Genomic DNA, 24864 nt, shown 5'->3' with positions numbered 1-24864 from the left:
AGACAGAAGGAAGGAGGGAGGAAGGACAGATGGAAGAAAGGAAGGAAGGAAGGACAGATGGAAGGAAGGAAGGACGGACAGAAGGAAGGAAGGACAGAAGGAAGAAAGGAAGGAAGGACAGATGGAAGGAAGGAATGACAGAAGGAAGGAAGGAAGGAAAGACAGAAGGAAAAGCAAGGAAGAATCTGCTAGTCTGGAGTCCTTAAAAACTGAAAAGCCCTCCAGATGTCACTAAAATAGATTTTATATTGTTGAGAAAAATACTTTAGAAACTGAATTATGTTCAAGTATCAGACTTTATCATATTTCACAGAGCCAACTCTCCTTAAAGTAATAATACCAGAAACACATCATCTCTGGTTCTTGTGGTTTGCAAATTGCATTTAAGAAATGATTGATTGGATGTCTCAAAATGTTGAGTTAAATAAAGACAGCTGGCCATAAGAGAGGAGCTCATCTCACATCTTAGTGCACATTCATTCAAGTTTACATCTGTGGTGAAGAATCAGAGGTTGGGGTAATCTCTCATAGTAGTTTACATCTTGAGGTTACACTACATCGTCAGCCTCAGAGTTGTTTTTCCTTGGTCTCTGTTGTGAAGGTCAGCCAGCAGCAGAGAAGCAGAACCCCCCCCCCCCCACCCCGATCCTTTTGTTATCTAAATATTTATTTTATAGTGGTGCTTGCCAAAATGAAATCAGATCTAAATTTGGCCAGCAAGTTGTTTGTTCACTTTGTTTGCCTTTTGTTTTTTTACACATTATTAAGTGCCTGTTTTCCTACTCATGTGAACTCACCACCAGCTCTATTCTACTTTCTCAGTATGGAGAAGTTTTGTTTCATCATAGAATAGATGATAATTCTCTCTGCATTTAACCTTTATTTCCCATAAACTTCACAGGAGCTGCAGTTTCAGACCAAAATGTTCAACTAATCTGCTCTATTACTCTTCTACAGGTGTCAGTTAATGTAGTGCTTCCCCAACATTTAGGCCTATAAGCAAAGTGATGTTTGTTAGAGAGAGAGAGGGAGAGAGGGAGGGAGAGAGAGAAATGTCTGTTAACCTTCGTGTCGTCCTCCTGGGTCAAATTGACCCTTCCTTCTGTCCTTCCTTCCTCCCTCCCTCCTACCTTTCTTATTTCCTCTGTCCTTCCTTCTTTCCTTCCTTCCTTCCTTCCTCCCTCTCTCTCTCTCTCTCTCTCTCTCTCTCTCTCTCTCTCTCTCTCTCTCTCTCTCTCTCTCTCTCTCTCTCTCCTCTCTCTCTCTCTCTCTCTCTCTCTCTCTCTCCCCTCCCTCCCTCCTACCTTCCTTCCTTCCTTATTTCCTCTTTCCTGCCATCCTTCCTTCCTTCCTCCCTTCCTTCTTTCCTTTCCTCCCTTCCTCCCTCTCTCGTGTCCTTCCTCTCTCCCTCCTTCCTTATTTCCTCCCTCCCTCCCTCCTACCTTCCTTCCTTATTTCCTCTGTCCTTCCTTCCTTTCCTTCCTCCCTTCCTCCTTTCCTTCCTTCTTCCTTCCTTCTTCATTCCTCCCTTCCTTCTTTCTTACTCCCTTCCTTGACTCGAGGACAGCAGTAGGGTTAAAGCAGTTCATATCTCCATGTGATGATGTACCTATATCCCATTTTTTTGGGGTAAATTCCTCCCGTATTACCCCCATCCTTCCTCTGTGTCTGCTTTAGTGTGTTTAGTTACCCATAGTGTGTGTAGTTTGTTTTAATGTTACACTTTCCCTCTTCTATCCCAACCTTCATGTCACTTCAACCCCAGTGTGGGCTTTGCTTTCCTGAGTGTGACAGTGGTCAATGTCTTCTCCCTCACCGGAGTCTTCATCGTTCCTCTCACCAAGACGCGCTATATGAAACACGCGCTCGTCTTTTTCATCGCTCTTGCCATTGGCACGCTGTACTCCACTGCCATCCTGCAGCTCCTGCCAGAGGTTTGACATCTATCCAATCCATCTTATCTTTCAGCATTTCATCAACTCACACACACACACACACACACACACACACACACACACACACACACACACACACACACACACTAAAAGTTGAACCAAACCTCTTCAGCTTCCTGTACTGTCACGTGGATGTTGAGAAGAATAGTGTAACCTTTGGCCAAGTGCTTCTTTTCCTGTCCTGTGGTTGTTTGTCTCTCTCTCTCTCTCTCTCCCCCTCTCTCTCTCTCTCTCTCTCTCTCTCTCTCTCTCTCTCTCTCTCTCTCTCTCCCCCTCTCTCTCTCTCTCTCTCTCTCTCTCCCCCTCTCTCTCTCTCTCCCCCTCTCTCTCTCTCTCTCTCCCCCTCTCTCTCTCTCTCTCCGTTCAGGCCTCTGTGGTTTCACTCTTGGAGTCTAATAACTCAGTGGAAAGCTTTTTGTTATGCTCTACCGTCACTGCATCACCAATCATCTGGTGCTGTGTTAATGTGTGTGTGTGTGTGTGTTGTGTGTGTGTGTGTGTGTGTGTATGTTTGTGTATCTGTGTCTGCACCTTTTGTAGCATCGAGATCTAGGCCAACTTTTCTCATAGAGCAACCACAGCTCTCTCTTCTGCAGCAAAATATGTAAAATACCACACAAAGCCTTGAATATAAGGGGAATCTTTGGCTTTGGGATTAATTAATTTCAGTTTTGGGTGTAAGACAATCCGGGAGAAATGTAGCGCAGCATCCTTAAAGTGTCCTTCATATTGTAATGTGACCCTTTTTGTTAGCAGTGCTTCTTCTGCCACTGTTGGGCTATTTAAAGTGCATTTGACCCCTTTTGTGTCCTCAGTGATAGCAAGTGGTTACCCCGAGGCTAGCACGGTGGTAGAGATGCACCTGAGTGGACTAGGACAAAGTGTGTGTGTGTGTGTGTGTGTGTGTGCAAGGTGTCAGTAAACTGTAATTGCACCTTATTTAACTCAAAAGGAAATGCATGGGGGGTTCGAGATCTGCATTCGAAGGGCCGCTAATTATTATCTTCAAATGCAAATGAAAGGTGGTGGTCAATGAAGCCTTTTATCTCTCAAAAGACGTGCAGGTATCTTTTGAAATCTCTTTGTTTTTTGTTTTTTTTCTCAGGTTGATTCAATCATTCAATCCTTCCTTTTCTTTTCAGGGTGTTAACTACTCGATGGTGTCCAATTTTATCCCCCCTCCCCCATCTCCTTACTCTGATTAATGGGATAAAATCAGCTCCTTAACTAACCACTTCCTTTTGTTCTCATCTTCTCTCCACTTTTCCACTTCCTCTTCTTCTTCCTCTTTCCTCTCCGATGATCAGTGTGGGGTTATGGGATCCTGTGTGTGACACTGATCTCTCTGTGCTCGCTGGTCGGGGCGAGCGTGGTTCCCTTCATGAAGAAAACCTTTTACAAGCGACTTCTGCTCTACTTCATAGCCCTGGCCATTGGCACGCTCTACTCCAACGCCCTGTTTCAGCTCATCCCAGAGGTAGTGTCGATGCAGCTCCTTCAGGTTGTGCCTCGGTGCATGGCAGGAGGTCGCTGTGCAGTTTATTAACCCTTACATGCTGTTCAGGGTCTAATTTGACCCATTTTTACATTTAAAAGAAGGAAAAAACACCCTTAAAAATCTCAATTTTAGCCAGAAATTAGATTACTCATTCTAATGTGAACCAGAATATACAAAAATGGAAATATTTCAACTGTATGAAAATGTTTTTGTGCAGCTGATACGTGTCGGGTATCATTTATTTAAAAGAAATCAAAAACTACCAGTCAAAAATACAGTTTATTCACCATTAATCATCATCATTTATTGAAAGAGTTATGTTGGATAACGTTAAACCATTATACCATTAAGAACTAAATATATATAACTAAATAAACTCTCTCTGTTCTCAGAAAGCTTCATTAAGGATTAATCACCAATTCATAGAATAAAATAGAATAAAACTTTATTGTCCACGATGATGGAAAATTGTCTTTGGTTCACCAATAACGGACATAAAGCAGACAGAAATGAAATAAACATAGAATTACACTACATAGAATCCATAAAATTACATAAAATCATTATTAAAAAAACATAAAATACATTAAATATGTAAGGTATAAAAATACAAGTGCATAACAGTTCCTGTGTGCGTATTCGTCATTTGCAAGTGTTTAAAATATTAATTGCACTCAGGATAAAAGACTTCTTTATAAATATTCCTGGTTACCATGGTAACTCCTATATAGAAGCGCCTATAGTTACAGTATGAGGGGATACTTTGAAGAAATGCCTGAACATGAACAGTATGTAAGGGTTAAAATTGTGAGAATAGTTTTCTTGTTTTTACAACTAGTCCTGGTTGCCATGGTAACTCTGTAGTGCCTATAGTTACAGTATGAGGGGATACTTACTGAAATGCCTGAACATGAACAGTATGTAAGGGTTAAAATTGTGAGAATAGTTTTCTTGTTTTTACAACTATTCCTGGTTGCCATGGTAACTCTGTAGTGCTATATAGTTACAGTATGAGGGGATACTTACTGAAATGCCTGAACATGAACAGTATGTAAGGGTTAAAAAGCAGTTAAATCAACTTTTATATATGAGGAATTTTAGCCTAAAGATATTAAAAACAAATGGTTGTATTGTCCTCATGTGAGAATAGTTTCTTCTTTTTACAACTGCAGCTCGGCTCTTAGTCTCATTTAACTTGATATAAATATCACAGTAAGCTGAATGAGAGCCGCTGTGATGCTCAATTATATCCATCTGCAGATTTAAAGGGTCGATTTATGTGTAATCGTGCCGAGCCATCAAGCAGTTAATTCTAGACGTTATCTTTGTTAATTAAAAAGACATTTACAATTTACAATGGAGGGAAATGCAGAGTAATCCTTATCACTCAAAGATATGTGTGAGGATAAAACAGCTACTTTAATCCCTTCATAGGAGAAATGGAAAAGAAAAAAAACCTTTGTCAAATAAATCGAGCAGAAATTGGAGTAAAACAAGCCTTAGTCAGAGATAGCAGCTTTTCTGTAAGTTTAGACAAAAGAGAGAGAAAGAGTTTAGAGATCAAATAACCACACGAGAAATTAAAGTGATAAAAGTAGAAAATCATCCCTTTCTATAGAGCAGCAGAAGCCAAGATAACAAGGTAGGAAGGATGGAAAGATAGAAGAAAGGGAGAAGGACAGAAAGGAAGGAAGGAAGGAAGGAAGAAAGGAGGGAAGAAAAGAATGATGGAAAGAAAGAAGAAAGGGAGGAGGACGAAAGAAAGAAAGAAAGGAAGGAGGGAAGAAAAGAAGGATGGAAAGAAAGAAGAAAGGGAGGAGGACAGAAAGGAAGAAAGGAAGAAAGACAGAAAGAAAAAAAGGAGGGAAGAAAGGAAGGAAGGACGGAAAGATAGAAGAAAGGGAGGAGGACAGAATAAAAAAAGAAAGAAAGAAAGGAAGGAGGGAAGAAAAGAAGGAAGAAAGTAATAAAGAAAAAGGGGAAGGAAGGAAGGAAGGAAGGAAGAAATGAAGGAAGAAAGTAATGAAGAAAAAAGGGAAGGAAGGAAGGAATGGTGGAAGAAAGTAGGGAAGGAAGGAAGGAAGGAAGGATAGAATGAAGTAAAATATAAAAATATGTAAGTTAAAGTAGTTTGTGTCTACTGGAAGAGAAATGATTACATACATAGTTCAGCATAATTTAGCCTGTTTTGTGTCTTATTTTGAAAGGATATTAGCTTCACTTATTCTCAATGGGCAAAAGGAAATCATCCAAACAAATAAAATGTTTCCATAGAGACAAAAGCAGCTGAAATTAAACTTAAATCCAAACACAAACACACACTTATCACTAGCTAATGATAAACTTAATAGCTTTAATAACAAAAACATAACATATTTTAGCCTTTTTTGTGTCTTATTTTGAAAGGATATTAGCTTCACTTATTCTCAATGGGCAAAAGGAAATCATCCAAACACACACACACACACACACCTATCACTAGCTAATGATAAACTTTATATCGGAGTGTATTAAATAACAGCTTTAATAATAAAAATGTGTCTTATTTTGAAAGGATATTACTTAAAGTGTTTTAAATAACAGCTTAATAATAAAAATGTGTCTTATTTTGAAAGGATATTACTTAAAGTGTTTTAAATAACAGCTTAATAATAAAAATGTGTCTTATTTTGAAAGGATATTAGCTGATAAACTTAATATCTTAATAATAAAAACATATCAGCTCGTGTCATTGATGTCATGTGATGGTAGTAAAGATGTGATTACAGCTGCGTTAACGTCGTCTTCTGTCTCATGTGTCAGGCGTTTGGTTTTGACCCCATGGTGGATTTCTACGTGTCCAAGTCTGCGGTGGTGTTTGGAGGCTTTTACCTCTTCTTCTTCACCGAGAAGGTCCTCAAAGTGCTCCTCAAACAGAAAAATGGGGTGAGTACTTAAAACAACCTAAAATATCTTCTTGTTTATTTTTAAATTATCGTTGAAATAAATCCTGATGTACATTAACCCTCCTGTCGTCCTCCCGGGTCAAATTGACCTGCCTGTTTTTTGACTGTTCCTTCTTTCCTTCCTCCCTTCCTTCCTCTGTCTTAGTTTTTCCTTCGTTCTTCCCCTCCTCCCCTCTGTCTTTGCTCCCTCCTCCTTCCACACTTCTTTCCTCACTTCCTTCCTTCCTTCCTTCCTTCCTTCCTTCCTTCCTTCCCTCCATCCTTATTCCTTTCCTTCCTTCCGTCTTTACTCCTTTCCTTCCTTCCTTTCTTCCTTTACTCCTTTCCTTCCTTCCTTCCTTCCTTCCTTCCTTCCTTCCTCCTTTCTTCCTTCCTTCCTTTCCTTCCTCCCTCCCTCCCTCCCTCCCTCCTTACTCCTTTCCTTCCTTCCTTCCTCCCTCCCTCCCTCCCTCCCTCTTTACTCCTTTCCTTCCTTCCTTCCTTCCTTCCTCCCTTCCTTCCTCCCTCCCTCCTTACTCCTTTCCTTCCTTCCTCCCTTCCTCATCCCTTTCTCCTGTCCTTTCTTGACCTGAGGACAACATGTAAACATGCTAAAGTTTTAATATGTCAGGTCTGAAAAGGCCAAATACAGATGTTTGTGGTTTATATGGAAGAGACAGATGTGGAAACAAATCAACATATTAAAAACATAACAATAATAATTATCTCAATAATAGTCTCAACAACCGTTATTGAGATCAGAGCTGGTATTCATGTCAGGGTTAAAAAGCTCATATCCGAGGTCGGTGCACAAAGACACAACTTACTGTAGGAAGGGCACCGAAAACGGGAAGGACTCCAAATATTTTGTTCCCCTTTTTTATTTTTAGTCCACCTGTTTTTCTCTGTACGGTCAGAAGAGTTCAGAGGGAATTTGGGACTCGGTGCTTGAATCCTGCAAACGCTTGTGCTATAGCTCATTAATATAGTATCATAATATAATAATAAGTATGTTATAATATTGATGTTTTTCTATACACTCTCTTGTTTTTTCCCTCAAGAAAAGAAACAAAAGATCCTTGCTTCCTTTCTTCCTTCCTTCCTTCCTTCCTTCCTTCCTTCCTTACTCCTTTCCTTCCTTCCTTCCTTCCTTCCGTCCTCCTTTCCTTCCTCCTTCGTTCTCTCCTTCCTTCCTCCCTTCCTCTTTTCCTCCCTCCCTCCTTCCTTCCTCCTTCCTTCTCTTTCCTCCTTTCCTTCCTCCCTTCCCTCTTTTCCTCCCTCCCCTCCCTCCTTCCTCATTTCCCTCCCTCCCTCCCTCCCTCCCTCCTTACTCATTTCCTTCCTTCCTTCCTTCCTCTTTTCCTCCCTTCCTACTCCTTTCCTTCCTTCCTTACTTCCTTCCTCTTTCCTTCCTTCCTTCTCTCCTTCCTTCCTTCCTTCCTTCCTTCCTTACTCCCTTCCTTCCTTCCTTCCTTCCTTCCTCCCTTCCTCCTGTCCTTCCTTGACCCGAGGACAACAGGAGGTTTAATATATCAGAGTAAGTTGTTGTAAAGGGCAGCTTTCTTTATATAACACATTTCATTTCATACACAGGAGCAAGTCAGTGTACTTTACATAAAAAAACAAAATATTAAACAGTAAAATTAAAAAAAACATTAAAACATACACTTAAAAACAAGAAAACCCAATAAAATAAGAGCAAGAAAACAAAAAGCTAGACTAAAATAACATAAAATAATTAAAATATTTCTCATAGTTGAGGATTTCTTATCACACAAGCCCCACGTGTTGTCAGCCAACCGTCTTCACACACTATTTGCTCAAGGCGCTATCATGACAGGCAATTAATTTCTTCCTCATTGTATCATAACTGCAGATTGACGGCAGGTTCAACCCGTCAGACAGGACGTCGGCTTTTCAGTTACTGACACGTTCAATAGCTGTCAGCAGCTTATTTAAACATGGAAGGGATTTCATGTGGAGAACGAGGCGATACGGATACATAACAGGTTGTTGGTGTTAGTTTTAGTTATAATAGAGGCGTTTCTCCGTCTACATACAAACAGACGAGCCTTCAGTCATCGTCAAGTGTTAGTGATACGTTTTGCTCCGAGGCGCTTGTGAGTCAAGTTCACAGTCATGCCTTCAGGAGGAAGTTACACACACTTAAGGTATTCACCACTAGTTTGCTACTGTACAATATAATACTGTATAGGAGTGAAACATGTGATAGAAAACATATTCTCAGTGTTTCCTGCAGAAGTTTGAGAGATTATGATGATTGGACCTCAAATGCATTATTCTGGTTCACTCCCAGAGCAAAATGAAGAGGTTATATCAATAAAAGACATTCATACTCTAAAGAATTTTGTGTTTTAGTACAGACATGTTTGGCTCACAATGAAACTGTGATGGCACAAATTAGACTATAGTGGGCCGCCACAGTCTTTCATATGCAACATATTCGCAGTGTTTCCTGCAGAAGTTTGAGAGATACTGAGGGTTGGACCTCAGTCGGACCCTCTAAGGGGGGTTCAGGCTCCCCTGGAAGAACATTTTATGCATTTGTTAAGTCAAATGTGTCATTGTGGTGCACACAGAGAGGAAAAATAAGAGGTTATATCTATTTTTTTTTTTTAAATGCTCTAAACAGTTTGGTCCTTTAGTAATTAAATTACTTGTTGTATAGGTATGAACGGTTATGACAAAGCCACAAAGCATGAGAGTGAAGTTTAATCAGCTCTTAAAAGTATTAAACCATCAAAAAACAAACTTATGTCCATATTTGAGCTCTGAAACACAGAAAGCAGAAGGAATTGTCTGAGTTGAACTACTACATTACTTACCATCATATAAAATACTGTTTAGATTCTTTTTCTACATTCAAGTTCATGCTGTGTTTCTTCAAAGTATGATGGGCCAGCTGCCACACTGTGTGTAATTAACAGGAAATGTTGGCTCTTATTTGAGGGGAAATCACCTAATGTGTTTTTGTGGTGATTAGTTTTTTTCCACTGTAAGACCAACAGTCAAAAACACAAAACATCATAAAACAATAATAAAAAAACAAAGGTTATGATAAAAAAATAAAAGTCCCAAATCTTTCTCTAAAACTCTCAGCTGGCATTTATTTTTATTTTTATCTTGTTCCAGCTTTGTAAACATAACCGATCCTTTCAACAGTCAAAGACTTTGACTTGCCAAAGCTTGAAAAGTACACGTGGAGTTAATGACATTACAGATGGCTGCGTTCCAGTTAGGTGAGCCGGTCCCAGCGTTCACTCACTGACATCACTCACTTGGACAATTTCATTAAACAGAGCCGCCGTTAATGCTGGAAAATGCTTCATTTTAAACTAAATAGCTTTGTATTTTGGAGTTTTGGTCTAATAAAAAGATAAACATGTCTAATTGGAGCTGTAATAATCAGCCAGTTAATATAATTCAATACTGTTCAAGTAAAAAAAAATCACTTTATTAACCTTTAAACAGGAAACGTGCACCAGGAGATACATATATATATACATGTTTTATATACTTTAATAGGGGCAACGTATCCTGGTGGAGATAAAACTCTTAAAATCCAAAAATATCCAAAATATTAAAGTAAATGAAAAGGAATCATTTTCATTTTCCTGCTAAAACAAATATAACATCATATATTATTTGACTATATCAGGAATATAATGTATGTAACTATATCATACATTATATGAGCTTATTATGACTGTTTCCATTAGTCTTAAATCCTGATTCCTACCTATAAGTAAAGTATCATGACTATATTAGCATGAGATTAGCTTTTCAGTTCTCTTATGTACTAAAATGGAAAGGGAACTTATTTTTGGCTCTGTTCCTGTTCTGCTTATTTGCCTGTACTGTACTTGTGTGTGTGTGTGTGTGTGTCGTGTGTGTGTGTGTGTGTGTGTGTGTGTGTGTGTGTGTATGTGTGTGTGTGTGTGTGTCATGTGCTTTCCCAGAGCTGTAATAAGGAAACATGTCACTTTAACAAAAGCACAGCACTACTTCTGTATCTTCCTTTTCTCCTCTGAATTACACCCTAAATCCATCTCGACTAAAATGACAGGCTTCAGATTGTCACACAGCCTTTCAGCTTCAGCTCTGCCGATGTCATTCACAAAAAAAAAAAAGAAGCAGCAGTGGAGGATCTTGAGGGGAAGATTTGGGGCCAGTTGCTCCACCTTGTGGTTACTCTGCTTTGAACCATATGGTCCGGCCTAATTAACACTTAACACACATGAACCCGTTAATCCAATTAGAGGCGCTCTTTGACCTACTTTGGCTCCTGAGAGGTTTGTGGTGTAACTTCACCTACTTTATGGACTTCAGGTAGATTATTATCCCAAATAGGCAAGGGGGCAAATAGGCAAGGGGGCAAGGGGGCAGAGGGGCAGGGGGGTAAACCAGTTAATTTGGAAATTAAAGGGGTGATATTTTAGTTAAAACTCCACATGTTCAAGTTTCAGACTCATTTTATTGTAATTTCTTTCACCAAGGAACATGGGGGAAAAAAAACGAATATATATATATATAAAATAAATATGTTTACTAGAAAACAACAACATATAAATATTAAAAAATCACTAAAAACTATTTTATAGCACATAACAAAAAGGAAAAAGCTGGGTTTTTTTGGATTCATTTTAGGTTCGTTTGAGTATAAATTCAATTGAACAACCAAAAAGAACAAGAAGAAGTAGAGAAGTGGCTAAAATCTGAAATCACTTGACGTCACCCCACCATTTTTTGTAGATGACATGAGTGACATCATATTTGATCCATGAACCAGAAAAGAAATTAAAATCTGAAGTTGTGTGATCATATAAACAAGCATTTTTTTTTAACACTGTCATTTGCATTTGTGTTTATTCAAACTTATATTCACAACTGAAGTGAAGTCTTCATTAAAGCAGGAAACACAACTCCACAAGTTCAAGTTTATAGCACATTACAACGAGGAAAAAGCTGTTTTTTAGATTAATTTTAGATTCATTTGAGTATAAATTCCTCCTAAATTTTCTTCTTTTTAAACAACCAAAAAGAACAAGAAATATAGAAGTGGCTAAAATCTGAAATCACTTGACGTCACCCCACCATTTTTGTAGATGACATGGATGACACCATATTTGGAAATTAAAGGAGTGGTATTTTAGTTAAAATCTGAACTCACATGATTATACACAATCATTTTTGTAGATATGACACTGGCTGATAGATGTCTGGACGTGCAAAATAGGTTATTTTTTTGTATATATTTTTTTTATATTGTCATTTGTATTTGTGTTTATTCAAACTTATATTCACAACTGAAGTGAAGTCTTCATTGAAGCAGGAAACACAACTCCACAAGTTTCCTTGAGCAAAATACGTTTTCCAGCCGTGTTGAACTCCAGCTGACCCTTACCTGTGACTCTGTTGTAGACATGGACCAAACTTTGAGATACTTTATGACTCCAGGCTTGACTTAATGAGTCAAACTTTATATTAAAATATCATTCACAATCTGGTCTCATCTTATTTTTGAAAGGTTTTCAGTTTTTCTTAAGAGCTCTGTGAAGGCTGACGGATCAAAAAAAGAAAGAAGAAGAAAAGAAAATGTGTTTCTGCTCTCTGTGTAACTCTAATTTCATCCTTTTATCAGCGAGTGCAGCGATGGACTGAATATAACACAAGTCTACATGAATGATTGGTTTAATTTGTTTTTATTCAAACGTGAATTCAAAACAGAATTGAAGGAGGAAAAAACACAACTCCACTATTTCAAGTTTACAGCACATTAAAAGAGGAAAAGCTGTTTTTAGATTCATTTTAGGTTTGATTGAGTTTAAATTCCTCACAACAGAAGTCCAAGGTTATTTTATTTTAATTCTTTTCTTCCTACCTTCCTTCCTTCCTTCCTTCCTTTCTTCCTATCTTCCTTCCTTCCTACCTTCCTACCCACCTTCCTTCCTTCCTTCCTTCCGACCGACCGTCCTTCTTACCTACCTACCTACCTACCTACCTTCCTTCCTACCTACCTACCTGCCTACCTTCCTTCCTTCCTACCTGCCTACCTTCCTTCCTTCCTACCTACCTACCTTCCTACCTACCTTTTTCCTTCTGTCCTTTCTACCTACCTACCTACCTACCTTCCTTCCTTCCGTCCTTTCTATCTACCTACCTACCTACCTACCTTCCTTCCTTCCGTCCTTTCTATCTACCTACCTACCTACCTACCTTCCTTCCTTCCGTCCTTTCTACCTACCTACCTTCCTACCTTCCTACCTACTTACCTTCCTACCTACCCACCTACCTTCCTACCTACCTACCTACCTACCTTCCTTCCTTCCTTCCTTCCTCAGTGTTCCCATTAAGCACCAAAATCTAAGTCCAGCTGTGTTGTCATGGATACTGACATGATTTATAAGGGAGATCATTTCTTATAAAGCAACATTTATATCTTCATGTAGATTTTGGAATATAAAATAAAGATATTTGATGAAAAAAGTCAAAAGTCTGGCATGAAGCTTAATTGGTACTGTGACTCCATTTAAGCCCACATCATAATAAGTGTTGTCCAAGGTTATTTTATTTTGAGGACTGATGACTCTGCCAAAAACTTGATATATATATTCATCGATCGTCATATCTGTTTTCTCTCCGTCTCCCAGAGCCACGGCCACAGTCATTACTCCAGCGCCGATCGTTACTCGACGCACGACAGGGAGGTGGAGGAAGGAGAGAAGGAGAAGCTGCAGCAGAACGGAGAGGCCAGCAGTCTGGCGTTGGGGAAGGTGGACGCAGGAGAGGGAGAGCTCATGCTCAGCCCGGCACAGACTCCGCAGGTCAGATAGAGGACAAAAAAGAGTTTGATTCCTCTGGTTGTTGTCTCAGTTTTGTGAGATTTTCTACATCTGATTGTATTTTCAACACATGAGACAGAGATTCTGTCCAATGGTGTAACCCAAAGCATTTGACATGTTTAGACAGTTAAAGGACGTAAAGCCATTGACAAAATAATGATTTAATAATAATAATAATAATAAACTTTATTTACACTGTCAAACAAACTCAAAATCAGGGGATAAAATAGAAATAAAGATATAAAATGGCAAGAGTGGGATAAGATAAGGTAATAAGATTTATTTGTCCCACGACAATAATAATAGTTAAAATATAAAATTGCAAGAGTGGTATAATAAACACAGCAATATATTAATTATTCATGAATGACTTCAATGCCAATGTCAAATTTATATTTAGTTCATTTGAAACATACACAGTTAAAAACAATAAAGAACAATAGTAATAGACAGTAATCATTAAAAAAACAAAACATGATATGACATTTACCAGTATTAAAAAAGGGGTTTTAATCTTTGAAAATTAAGTTAACAAATGAATTTATCTAGTCCAGTATTGAGTCTGTCACTCAGTAGTTCATCATGTTGGTTCCTCTCCTCTTCCCTCCCAGGACTCCCAGAGTCCGGACAGCGCGGGTCGGTCCGCCAGAAGCGGCGGCGGCTGCTATTGGCTGAAGGGAGCGACCTACTCTGACATCGGCACGCTGGCCTGGATGATCACGCTGAGCGACGGCCTGCACAACTTCATCGACGGCCTGGCCATCGGCGCCTCCTTCACCGCCTCCGTCTTCCAGGGCATCAGCACCTCGGTGGCCATTCTGTGTGAGGAGTTTCCCCACGAGCTGGGTGAGGAGGGGCGGGATTTAACCGTGATGTCATAACTTTAACCGTCCTGGTGTCCTTAGGTCAAGGAAGGGAGGAAGGAAGGAAGGAAAGGAGTAAGGAGGGAGGGAGGGAAGAAAGGAAGGAAGGAGTAAGGAGGGAGGGAGGAAGGAAGCAAGGAGAGAAGGAAGGGAGGAAGGAAGTAAGGAGGGAGGGAGGAAGGAAGGAAAGAGAGAAGGAAGGTAGGGAGTAAGGAAGCAAGGAAGGAAGGAAGGAAGGAAAGGAGCAAGGAGGGAGGGAAGAAGTGAGGAAAAAAGTATAGAAGGAGGGGAAGAACGAAGGAAAAATTTAAGAAAGAGGGAAGAAGGAAGGAAAGAAGGAAAAGAGACGGGGTTAATTTGACCCGGGAGGATGACAGGAGGGTTAGGGTCTCTTCTGTTTTTGGTGTAATTAGTGCGACAAATTTCTCGTCAATTTCTTTTCTTCTAGTTATTTCATGTTCTCCTCTCTTTCTTGTTTTTCCTCCATCTCTTTCCAGGAGACTTTGTGATCCTGCTGAACGCTGGAATGAGCATACAGCAGGCTCTGTTCTTTAACTTCCTGTCCGCCTGTTGCTGTTACCTGGGCATGTGCTTCGGCATCTTGGCCGGCAACAGCTTCTCCCCCAACTGGATCTTCGCCCTGGCAGGAGGGATGTTCCTCTACATCGCTCTGGCAGACATGGTGAGTGTGTCCAAAGTCATTTTCTACACCGGCAAAAAGGTCAAAGGAGAAATTGAAAAACATAAAACAGCTGCTGCTTAGCTACTCATGAGCAAGGCGTTGGGAAGGTTACTATGGAAACGTAATAGGTAACAGATTACTAGTTACTCTATTTAAACTGTAATAAGTAATGTAACTTATTACATTTGATTATTTTTCTAGTTTTCTAACCAATGTTTTCAGCTCCTTCCTTCCTTCCCACCTTTCTTCCTTCCTTCTTTTCTTGTCCTTCCTTCCTTTCTTCTGTCCTTCCTTCCTTCATTCCTTCTGTCCTTCCTTCCTTCTTTCTTTCTTCCTTCCTTCCTTTCTTCTGTCCTTCCATCCTACCTTCCTTCCTTCCTTCTTTCTTTTCTTCCTTCCTTCCTCCCTTCCTCCCTTCCTTCCTTCCTTCCTTCCTATCTTCCAAACAGCAATATATGTATTCAGTAACATGTTAGATATTAAAAAATGAGGAAAAAACCCTCCTGAGTAAAATCTTAAATTAAATTATACATTTAATTATAAATAAATACTGATTTTTTTTTAAAGAGGAAATAAAAGTCACAAACAAATAAGATCCAGAAAAAAGTTACCTCCTTAAATTACAATCTCAGGTCCTTATTCACCCTAATTATATATTTTAGTCACCAAAGTCAGGACTATGAATTGCTGTACCACATTTAATGGCCATCCTTTTAATAAGTGTTGAGTTATTTCAGTCTGAACCAAAGCGATTAAAGCCATGCCTCTAGCACCGCTTAAAAATGTGTAATCTCAAAGACCACCTGTGTGATCTCACCTTGGTAATTTTCTCAGACTTGATAAAACTCCTCCAGACTCTGAGGACATTATGCAGCTGATTTCACAGGCTGTATAGTGTGAAACATGACCAGAAAATTGATTTTGATATGTATAACCGGCCAGTGCCTCTTTTAAAATGAAGCAAGGTTTCTCTGAAGAGGAGCTCGGCCACTGTGTGGAAGAATAGGAAAAATATGTAGTACACTTCAGGGTGTCAGGTCGGGGGGGGGTGAGGAGTCCAGATAGATATTTGACCGTTTATCTAGTCATTGCAACAACAGAGAACATCAATATAGATTGATTAACAATTACAATCTGACATAAACATCAATACAAGACATAATTACGCATATATAACAGCTAACATCAGAGCTATTAACCTTAGCATAAAAGATAAACACTAAATAAATGCTCAATAACATTCAATAAGTTTACAGTGTACATTCATATTAACATAAAATAGCAAATACAATGTACAACAGACTTAACTAGCTAGCATAACTCTCATTAACGATCATCAATTAGCATAATCCAGCAGCTAGCTCTTAACAATGAATTTGAATTTTAAAAGACCGTGTAACTCACTTATTCATGGACGCACGCAACAAAAAAGTCCGTTTGACGTTGCCATGGTGACAAACAGTGAGGTCCTGCCGTCGTCTCACTCGCTCTACAGGTGCAGGCCATACAGTCTATGGTGCAGGCACGCGGTGAGTGAGTGATGCATTCGTGTACACAGAGCAGCGTCGGAAATCAGATATTCAAGCGAACAGTGCATGGGAGCACAGCCTTTTTTTACAGCCACTCATTTAACTTTTCCTGTTTCTATATAGAAGTTTTAATAAAGTCCTTTTTCTCTTTTTCTTCTCAGTTTCCAGAGATGAACGAGGTGAGTCGGGAGGAAGAGGACGCGGGCGGCAGCAGCTTCCTCCTCACGTTTGCCATCCAGAATGCCGGTCTGCTGACGGGCTTCGCCATCATGCTCCTCCTCACCATGTACTCCGGACAAATACAGCTGGCCTAGCGACGGACTCCACTGGGCCGACACCAGCTCTGGCCAGTGTTGAAACCAAGATGTGTGCTGCTGCTGCTGCTGCTGCTGCTGCTGGTGGTTTGTGTTCTGGCTGGTGAAAAAAAAACTAGAGCTCCAAGAGAAGGGAAGGAGACCAAAAAAAAACAAAAAACTTGTGCTCTCTTTTATCTTCTTCCCTCTCAGATTTGGATTTCCAGTTAAATTCCCAGTTTTCAGGACTCCTGGATTTCAGGGAGTGTGGCTGCTGTGTGGCAGGTCCGCACACCGATGACTCAATCGAAAAAATATCTGATTATCTTCTCTCTTGCGCCGTTCCCAAATGCAGTAGATTTCACTCGAAGGGGGTGGCAGCCTTCTTTTGACGTGTTTTCAACCTTTTCCTGCTGACAGCTGCTCCCTCTGTCTAGAAATACCAACTGAAGCAGCGTTGAGCCTAAAGAGATGAGTTTAAAAGTACTCCATGATTAAGCATTGCACTTCTTAAAGGAGACCTATTGTTACTTATTTTTCAGTCATATATATATATATATATAATGTTGCAATGTCGTATGTTTAGTTAAATGTTGTCAAAAGGCAAGTAAAATTTTATTTGTATAGCACCTTTAAAACAACCTCAGATGACGGCTCGTACAATCTGAAAACACAATATATAATAAAAGAATAATTATGAGTAAGATAAAGTATAAAAACACAATCGATAAAAGCAAAATATAATGACACAATAAAAGTCAGGATGTCAAGCTCAACTATGATGATGAGTCTTTAAGCAATGATTTAAAACTTTTCAGGGTCTGAGCAGCTCTGATATTGTAAGGTAGACTTTTCCACAAATGGGAGCAGCCACCGGAAAGAAAGATAGAAAGATATATTGTCAAAATGTAAAATAATGAAGTAAACGTTCTTAGAAATAATCCTTGTGAGCAAAAAGCAGCGGATTCAGCCTCATTTTCCAACGGTTATTCCTCCTTTTAATCTGAACCAACGCTAGCTCACGACAAATATCTTTTATATGGTATTTTAATGTGAAAGGATAAAGCAGGAAATGTTAGGTTTGCATCAGCGGTAACTTAACACCACGGGCTAAAACTGCCTGTTAGAGACAGAGGCTGAAAGAAAGGAATAAAGAGCCTCAAATATAAGATAAATAAGGAGTTTTTTAAAACTGTAAATCATGCAAAGCTGCTCTAGAAAAAAATATAGAGCTGAAAATGAGCAAAATAGGTCTCCTTTAATCCCCTACCGATGTGACTGACAACACCTGACTGACATCTCATGAGGCAAGTTTATCAGATTTGGCTCAGCTCAGCTCCCTCCGGATCCACAAATGGCTTTATGAACTCTTTTCATAAGTACAGTCGTACTCCGCGGCTCCTGTAAACAGACTTTGATGTGTAAAATTGGTGGAGTTCCAGTTTTTTAAAGGATTTGAGACTTATGTGCTCTGAACGTGAACTGACTCGCAGTATTCAATATCCGTTCGCTAAAGCTGTTCTCTATCTATCTCCCCCCTTCTCCTCCTCCTCCTCCGTCAGACTACTGATCAGCCTGCTCTTATTTCCCTCCTTCTCGTCCTTCCCTCCCTCTGCGGATGTCATTATTTAATCCTCAACCATTAGAAACACAGAATATTTATATCACTAGTCCTCTGTGCCAGCAACACTTCTTCTTCTTCTTCTGGTAGAAGTGGGAAAAGCACAATCAGGTAACAGCAGCTGTAATCTTTTACATCATTGAGTCTTTTATTCTCTTTTTTTTTTTCTTTTTTTTTTCAGACTTTGAAGCCTCCCTCTTTTTTTTTTCATTCCATACCAAAAAAAAAAACAAAAAAAACAAAAAAATCATTACATGGACCTGAACTGGAATTTTAAACAAGTGTCAAAACACACACAGAGAGAGAGAGACTGACTTCCAGCTGGACTTTGTTGTAAACTTATGTGTCGATGTTATATATATTTTTTATACATGGAGAAAAAAAAAGAAAAAAAAAAAGATCTGACTTTTGAAGACCAAATACGGGGCAGACCATTGAGTATGGTGAAGGGCTACACAGTGACGTTTTTGGAGGAGGGGGCACACACTTCTCTGTATGGACTCATCTCTTTGACATGCAATTATAAAAGTCCTAAATAATAATAATAATAATGATAATAATAATGAAGCCTGGGGTTTAAGTCCAGAGCTTGATATATGTGGTTTTTATGTCCACACACACACACACACACACATACACACAGCGTCATTTCTCTGTAGTTTTACCATCTGTGCCCTTCATGAATATATAAATATAGCATCGAATCATCTTAGTTTTTTAATTCCCTGACTGTATTCTTGACCTCAAAGTGCAAATCTCTGGCCTTCGCACCTATTACCCTCCCTCACCCCCCCCCCCCCCCCCACCCCCAATATCAGAATTATCTATTCTTTTACAGTGGAGTAATAGTTTTAACTGAATACTGTAAGCTGAATCCTGTAGACATGCACACTTTGCCTACTGATCTGTGACCTTATCCTCATCCTTTATAACCATAGAACAAGAGTTTAAATACTGTATCTAGTTAGCTTGTTATGACTGTAACACCGTAACTCGGATTCTCTGTGAGATACACTGCATGGCCAAAAGTATGAGGACACTGGTGCTTCTTGGTTTTTTGTTTTTTTTTAATTAATTTAGGATACCCCCTAGTTTGTGCCTCATATCTGCATAAACACAGACTTATCATTTACAACATTCAACTGCTGCTCTGCTTCTAATTCCTCCAACTCTCTGCACACATGAATGATAAAAATGTTCCTTCTGCTACATGATGACTTAGATTTTAATCAAGAACCTGTTGCACAAAAGCGACGTGCAAGCACAGATCGCAAATAAGATAGATAGATAGATTTTATTTGTCATTGAGATTATACACTATACAATGCAATGGCTCCAAAAATAGTGCAGAAAAAAAATAAAAACAATAAATTAAAAAAAACTATTTCTTAGACCACCTATTTTACTGTTTTAGCAATGCTATAATGACCATATATATAATTATTTCTCAGTCTCTTTAATAGAATACAACCAGAAAATACAGGAAATGTGTATTCAGTATTAAAAAAATCTGAAATAACAGCTTCTATAGGCTGAAGTGTTTAAGTATTTAGTGTGACCTCCCTTTACACTTTAACAATAGTAGGAATCTGGCTCCCTTAAACCTTAATTAATAATCATATTTAATAATTCATGTTACATTTTGTGTACATATTTCCTGTATTCTGTGTTTATATTGCACATTACTATAAGTACAGTCCATTTATGCATTTCATAAATGGCTGTTTCTCACAACCTGCAGATAAATGAGTAATTCTTCCAGGTAGCGATCACCAATCTGAAATTAATATCAAATATCGGCCCTGATATCGACTGAGTAGCTACATCAGGTATCAGATAATGGGGCTGATCTGTTTACTTCAATTCTATGTTTATTCTCAGTTTCAGCTGCTATATTTTATATGTTATAAAGTTGCTGCCGGTGCATAATTATTTATTATTTTCTAATAATGAATAAGAATCAGTTCATTTATTATATCTGTGTGTTAATTTGTTACTTCCTGTTTTACAAAGTTAGGAAAGTAATGTTTAAGTCAAGCCTGATGCCTTCACTCTTTTCCACACAGTGAGATGTACAGTGTATTAATTCAACAATGGTATCGGGTATCAGCTGATATGCAAAGCCCACGTATCGCTATGGCAACTGAAAAAGATGAATCGGTGCATCTCTACTTACAGGATCACAAATATTGAGTTTGTTTTAATTAGTAAAATATGACAAATTAAACAGAAAAGGAAATTATCTCATGTTTTGCATTTTTAAGGTTGCACATTTGGTGAAACTGACCCTTTTTTCTCAAGTTGTGGCTCAAACTTAGTGTTATTATATTTTATCTGGATGCTTTAGTCCAAACTAAGAGGAAATCAGCATGCAACATATTAGATAATAGTCTCCTCCCGACTTTGTGGCGACAGCTTGGAGAAGAATCTCTCCTGTTTCAACACGACAATGCTCTTGTGTATTTTACCAGAGCCATAAAAAATATTATTTTAATAGTTTCAGCCTGTTAGGAGCTCCATAAATCATCCAACTCCACCTAGATTTTTAAAGATGAACGTCAAGTCGGGCTTTATTGCACAACACATAACGCTCATGTTGCTCCAAAGTCTGAAACCAGAAGAGTTGGAGGCTTTTATAGTAGCAGATTCATCTCCAAAAAGATGAATAACATGTTAAATAATATAAAACATGTGGGTTTAATTTTGAGTATCCACATACTTTTGGCCTTGTGGTGAACTTTAAACCAGAGAGAGAGTGAGAAGCAGTTTCTTTATTATCTGTAATGCTGAATATTCATGAGAGCTTTCAGGGGACCAGTTGTTGTTGCCGTCGTCGTCGTTGTAGATGTTGTCGTTGTCGTCCATCATATTTTTTCTAATGTGACTGGTTTCACTTCAGCAGACTTTAACAATAGTATTAATATTATTATAAGAATGAAACAGCCATTTACAATATAGCAGCGTCATTGTATTTGCTACTGTGCCCCACTACAAAGTCAGTGTGACATAGTTTTGGTCGCCGTGGATACACACACACACACACAACACATACACACACACACACACACAGACATACACACAGACACCACACACACACAGACACAACACACACACACACACACACAGACACCACACACAGACAGACACACACAGACATCCACACAGACACAGACACACACCACCCACACACACACAGACACACACACAGACAACACACACACACACATCTATCTGATATCTTACAGATGGGAGCACACATATATTTTTTTCTCTGTATAATATTGAAGTCTTTAAGCAGAGAATCATCATGTGAAGCTACACATACATCTTCATAGCTGAGACATTAGTGTAGAATATAGCTGTAGATTATAATTAGAGGGATAGAAACTGGAAGCCATCATGGGCTGCCTCCCTCGTTGTATAGGCCTACTATTAAAAAAAAACACACACACAGAAAGATCTCTTATTATTTCTGGAAGGAGAAGGCAAGCCATTAAAACGGGTACCAGGAGGTACAGTATTACTGCTGCTTGATATGTGTGTGATGTATGGGAGATTATTTATTTTGTTGTTTGAGCCATACAATATTTATTTTATGCTTCGCACCTAAGATATGAAGTGTGTTGAGTTTGTTTTTTTGCGTTACACCACAAGCCATGAATAGTAAGATAAAAAAAGAAGTCTGGTCTTTTTTTTGTTTGTTTGTTAGTTTCTGTCTTTTTATTTTTGTCATTGTTATTGTTGTCTTGTAGTTTATACATATTTTGAATTTAAAGTCATGGGACAGCTGCCAGAATACACATTAAAATCTTATATTGCGTTGCATATTTTATAACTGTATGTTTAAAAAAAACTGAATTCAGAGCTTGTATGCCCCAAAACTGATAATTATTTTCACTATTGATTATTTTCTTGACTCATTTGGTTTAAAAAAATGGCAGAAAATTGTCCACAATTCAAAGATATTCAGTTTTAATGTCACATAAGATTAAAGAAACCAGAAACAGCTCACATTTCAGAAGCTGAATCCAGACAATTTTGATATATGACTCAAAAATATTAATCAATTATCACAAAGTAGTAGATGATTAATTTTCTGCCAATCTACTAATAAATGAATCACCTAATTGTTGCAGCTCTAATTGTTCAGCTCAGAGACGCAAAAACACCAATAAGTGAAATAAAAAGAAGTTCAGGAGCGCACAAACAAACACTGCAGATCTCTTACTGGTGCAAACACACAATAAATGTTTCAACTCTCCTCTTCAGCATCAACCAACAAGCCAATGATCGACTTTCTGGAGATTTTAATAAATCATCGATGCTCTTTCAGACTTGTAATGTATCATTATGAAGATATTGTATCTAATGTAATTTAATGGGAATCCTTGTCAGCTTTCTCTGTGTCTCATGGGAACCTCTTCTTTTTTTTTATAAACATCCTTTTTCCAAGAATACCTTGTGTCAAGTGTCATTACTGTTTTTTGTTTTTTATTATAGTTTTATTATATTGAAAGTAGATTATATTATATTATATAAGATATATTATTATATTAGATGAATGCGATGAAAATGTGGTTATTTTGGTTCTGTCGTTAAGGGATTAGACAAGAGTAATATATTAGTTGTGGAACCAGCAGAAGCAGCAACTTGCAGACATCTGACATTTTTTAACCCTCCTGTTGTCCTCGAGTCAAGGAGTAAGGAGTAAGGGAGGAAGGACAGAGGAAAGAAGGATGGAAGGAGGGGAGGAAAGAATGAGGGGGGATATGGAAGGACAGAAGGAAGGGAGAAAAGGGAGGAAGGAAAGGAAGAGAGAAGGAGGGAGGGAGGGAGGAAGGAAGGACAGATGGAAGAGAGGAAAGAAGAAGGAAGGAAGGAGGGAGGGAGGGAGAAAGGAAAAGAGGAAAGAAGGACAGATGAAAGAAGGAGGGAAGGAAGGACGGAGGGGATAAGGAAGGACAAAAGGAAGGAAGGAAGGGGGATGGAGGAAGGAAGGGAGAAAAGAGAGAAGGAGGGAGGGAGGAAGGAAAGGATGAACACTCAAAACAGACGGGGTCAATTTGACCCGGGAGGACGACACAAAGGTTAAATAGCCAATTAATAATGTCATGTCATGTGGTTAAGATCCTGAATGATGATCAAAGGCTTTCTATTCTAAAATGTACAGATATCTGAACGTTTTTTTAATGGACAATGAAAATAATCATTTGCAGCTCAGCACATGTGAAACACCAAAAGAACTTCCCACTCCCATTAAAAAAGACTGAACAATTTTGCTGGCTACTGACATGAACCTGGACAGTTTGTTTTAGATCTACATAGTATTTTATTTCTATTTTTTATTTGATTTGATTCACTATAATCCCTCATGTGATCTCAGATCATCCAAACCAAATAAGAAAAATGGGAAGCACAGCATTCTTCAGCTACAGTACATGCCTTGTATGAAAGGTGCTCTATAAATAAAATTATAATTATTATGATTATTATGATTATTATTATTTTCACCCTTTCGCTGCTACTTTTTTTCCACTGTACTGCTGTGTCAATTTGAATTTCACCCAGGGGGGATCAATAAATAATAATAGGCTAATGATAATACATTTATTTTATAGAGCGCTTTTATCAATACTCAAAGACTCTTTACAGAGTCAAAGACACATTTAAACAATAAAACCATACAGAATAAATGAAAACACAATCAATAAAATCAATGTAGAGAAGAAGAAAAAAATAGAAAAACCAAACAAAGAAAATAAAACAATCAAACATTCAGTGCTCCTTTTTTTCTACTGTACTGCTGTGTTAATTTGAATTTCTCACAAGTGGGATCAATAAAGATACATCTTATTTATCTGGAGGTCATAAAATAATATATAATTAAAACTGCAAGCAGTGATGAACGGGCCCTCGCGCCCCATGCACCGCCTTGTACGCGCATGTCGGTGCATGCTGCAGTCACATGGCAGACACAGCAGGCACGTAGAAGTCTTGGCACCGGGGCTTGTAATGAACACTGTGTGATGAGGCTAAGTCACATTGCATGTGTCCACTAGGTGGCGCTAGAGATCACCCACCAATTATATGTTATGTTGCAGTGTGTGATGTGGAGAACACTTCCTGTAAATTTCATGTGAATCGGATAATGTTTGTCATATGAGGCTGACTTCCTGTGTCCAGTAGGTGGCGCTGTGTATTTGACACAGTATTGATGCATAGATGTGTTCAGGGCGGGACCCTCTACATGCATGATGAATTTGGAGTGGACAGGACAATGTCTGTAGGAGTTATAAGGACTTCCTGCCTAATGGCGAAGCATCGAATTTGTCTGCACAGCCACGCCCAACAGGAAGAAGTCATAAAAAAGCTTTTGATAACTGGTGTTATGTCTTAGCTGAGTCAATTTCAGGTGTAAATACTTAAGATTATGAGAGTAATTAGTGAAAGAATGAAGCAAGTGACTTCCTGTTGCCAGTAGGTGGCGCTATGACTGTCACTAAATATGAGACTGTACATGTGTTCAGAGCAGGACCCTGAACAAGCATCTGAAATTTGGAAAAGCTCAGACCATGTGGAGTCAAGTTATGAGGGTTTGGAATTTCATGGCGAGACATCGAAATTCGCCATGTCACC

General features: G+C 38.7%; 1 protein-coding gene across 1 annotated transcript in view; it reads left to right on the top strand.

The window, feature by feature from the left end:
* The window catches only part of slc39a14 (solute carrier family 39 member 14), a 52428-nt gene extending 35728 nt beyond the window's left edge, over positions 1–16700 (top strand). Inside the window, exons 4-9 of the mRNA XM_053324947.1 lie at positions 3263–3432; positions 6256–6378; positions 13049–13222; positions 13852–14086; positions 14601–14785; positions 16476–16700. Coding sequence (XP_053180922.1) covers positions 3263–3432; positions 6256–6378; positions 13049–13222; positions 13852–14086; positions 14601–14785; positions 16476–16628 — 1040 coding nt within the window. The 3' untranslated portion in view covers positions 16629–16700. The remainder of the gene's footprint in view (positions 1–3262; positions 3433–6255; positions 6379–13048; positions 13223–13851; positions 14087–14600; positions 14786–16475) is intronic.
* Positions 16701–24864: the final 8164 nt, after the last annotated feature.

The sequence above is a fragment of the Scomber japonicus genome, chromosome 9 (genome assembly GCF_027409825.1).
Source record: "Scomber japonicus isolate fScoJap1 chromosome 9, fScoJap1.pri, whole genome shotgun sequence".
In the NCBI taxonomy this organism is placed as follows: domain Eukaryota; kingdom Metazoa; phylum Chordata; class Actinopteri; order Scombriformes; family Scombridae; genus Scomber; species Scomber japonicus.
This window is presented reverse-complemented; position numbering and strand designations above follow the sequence as displayed.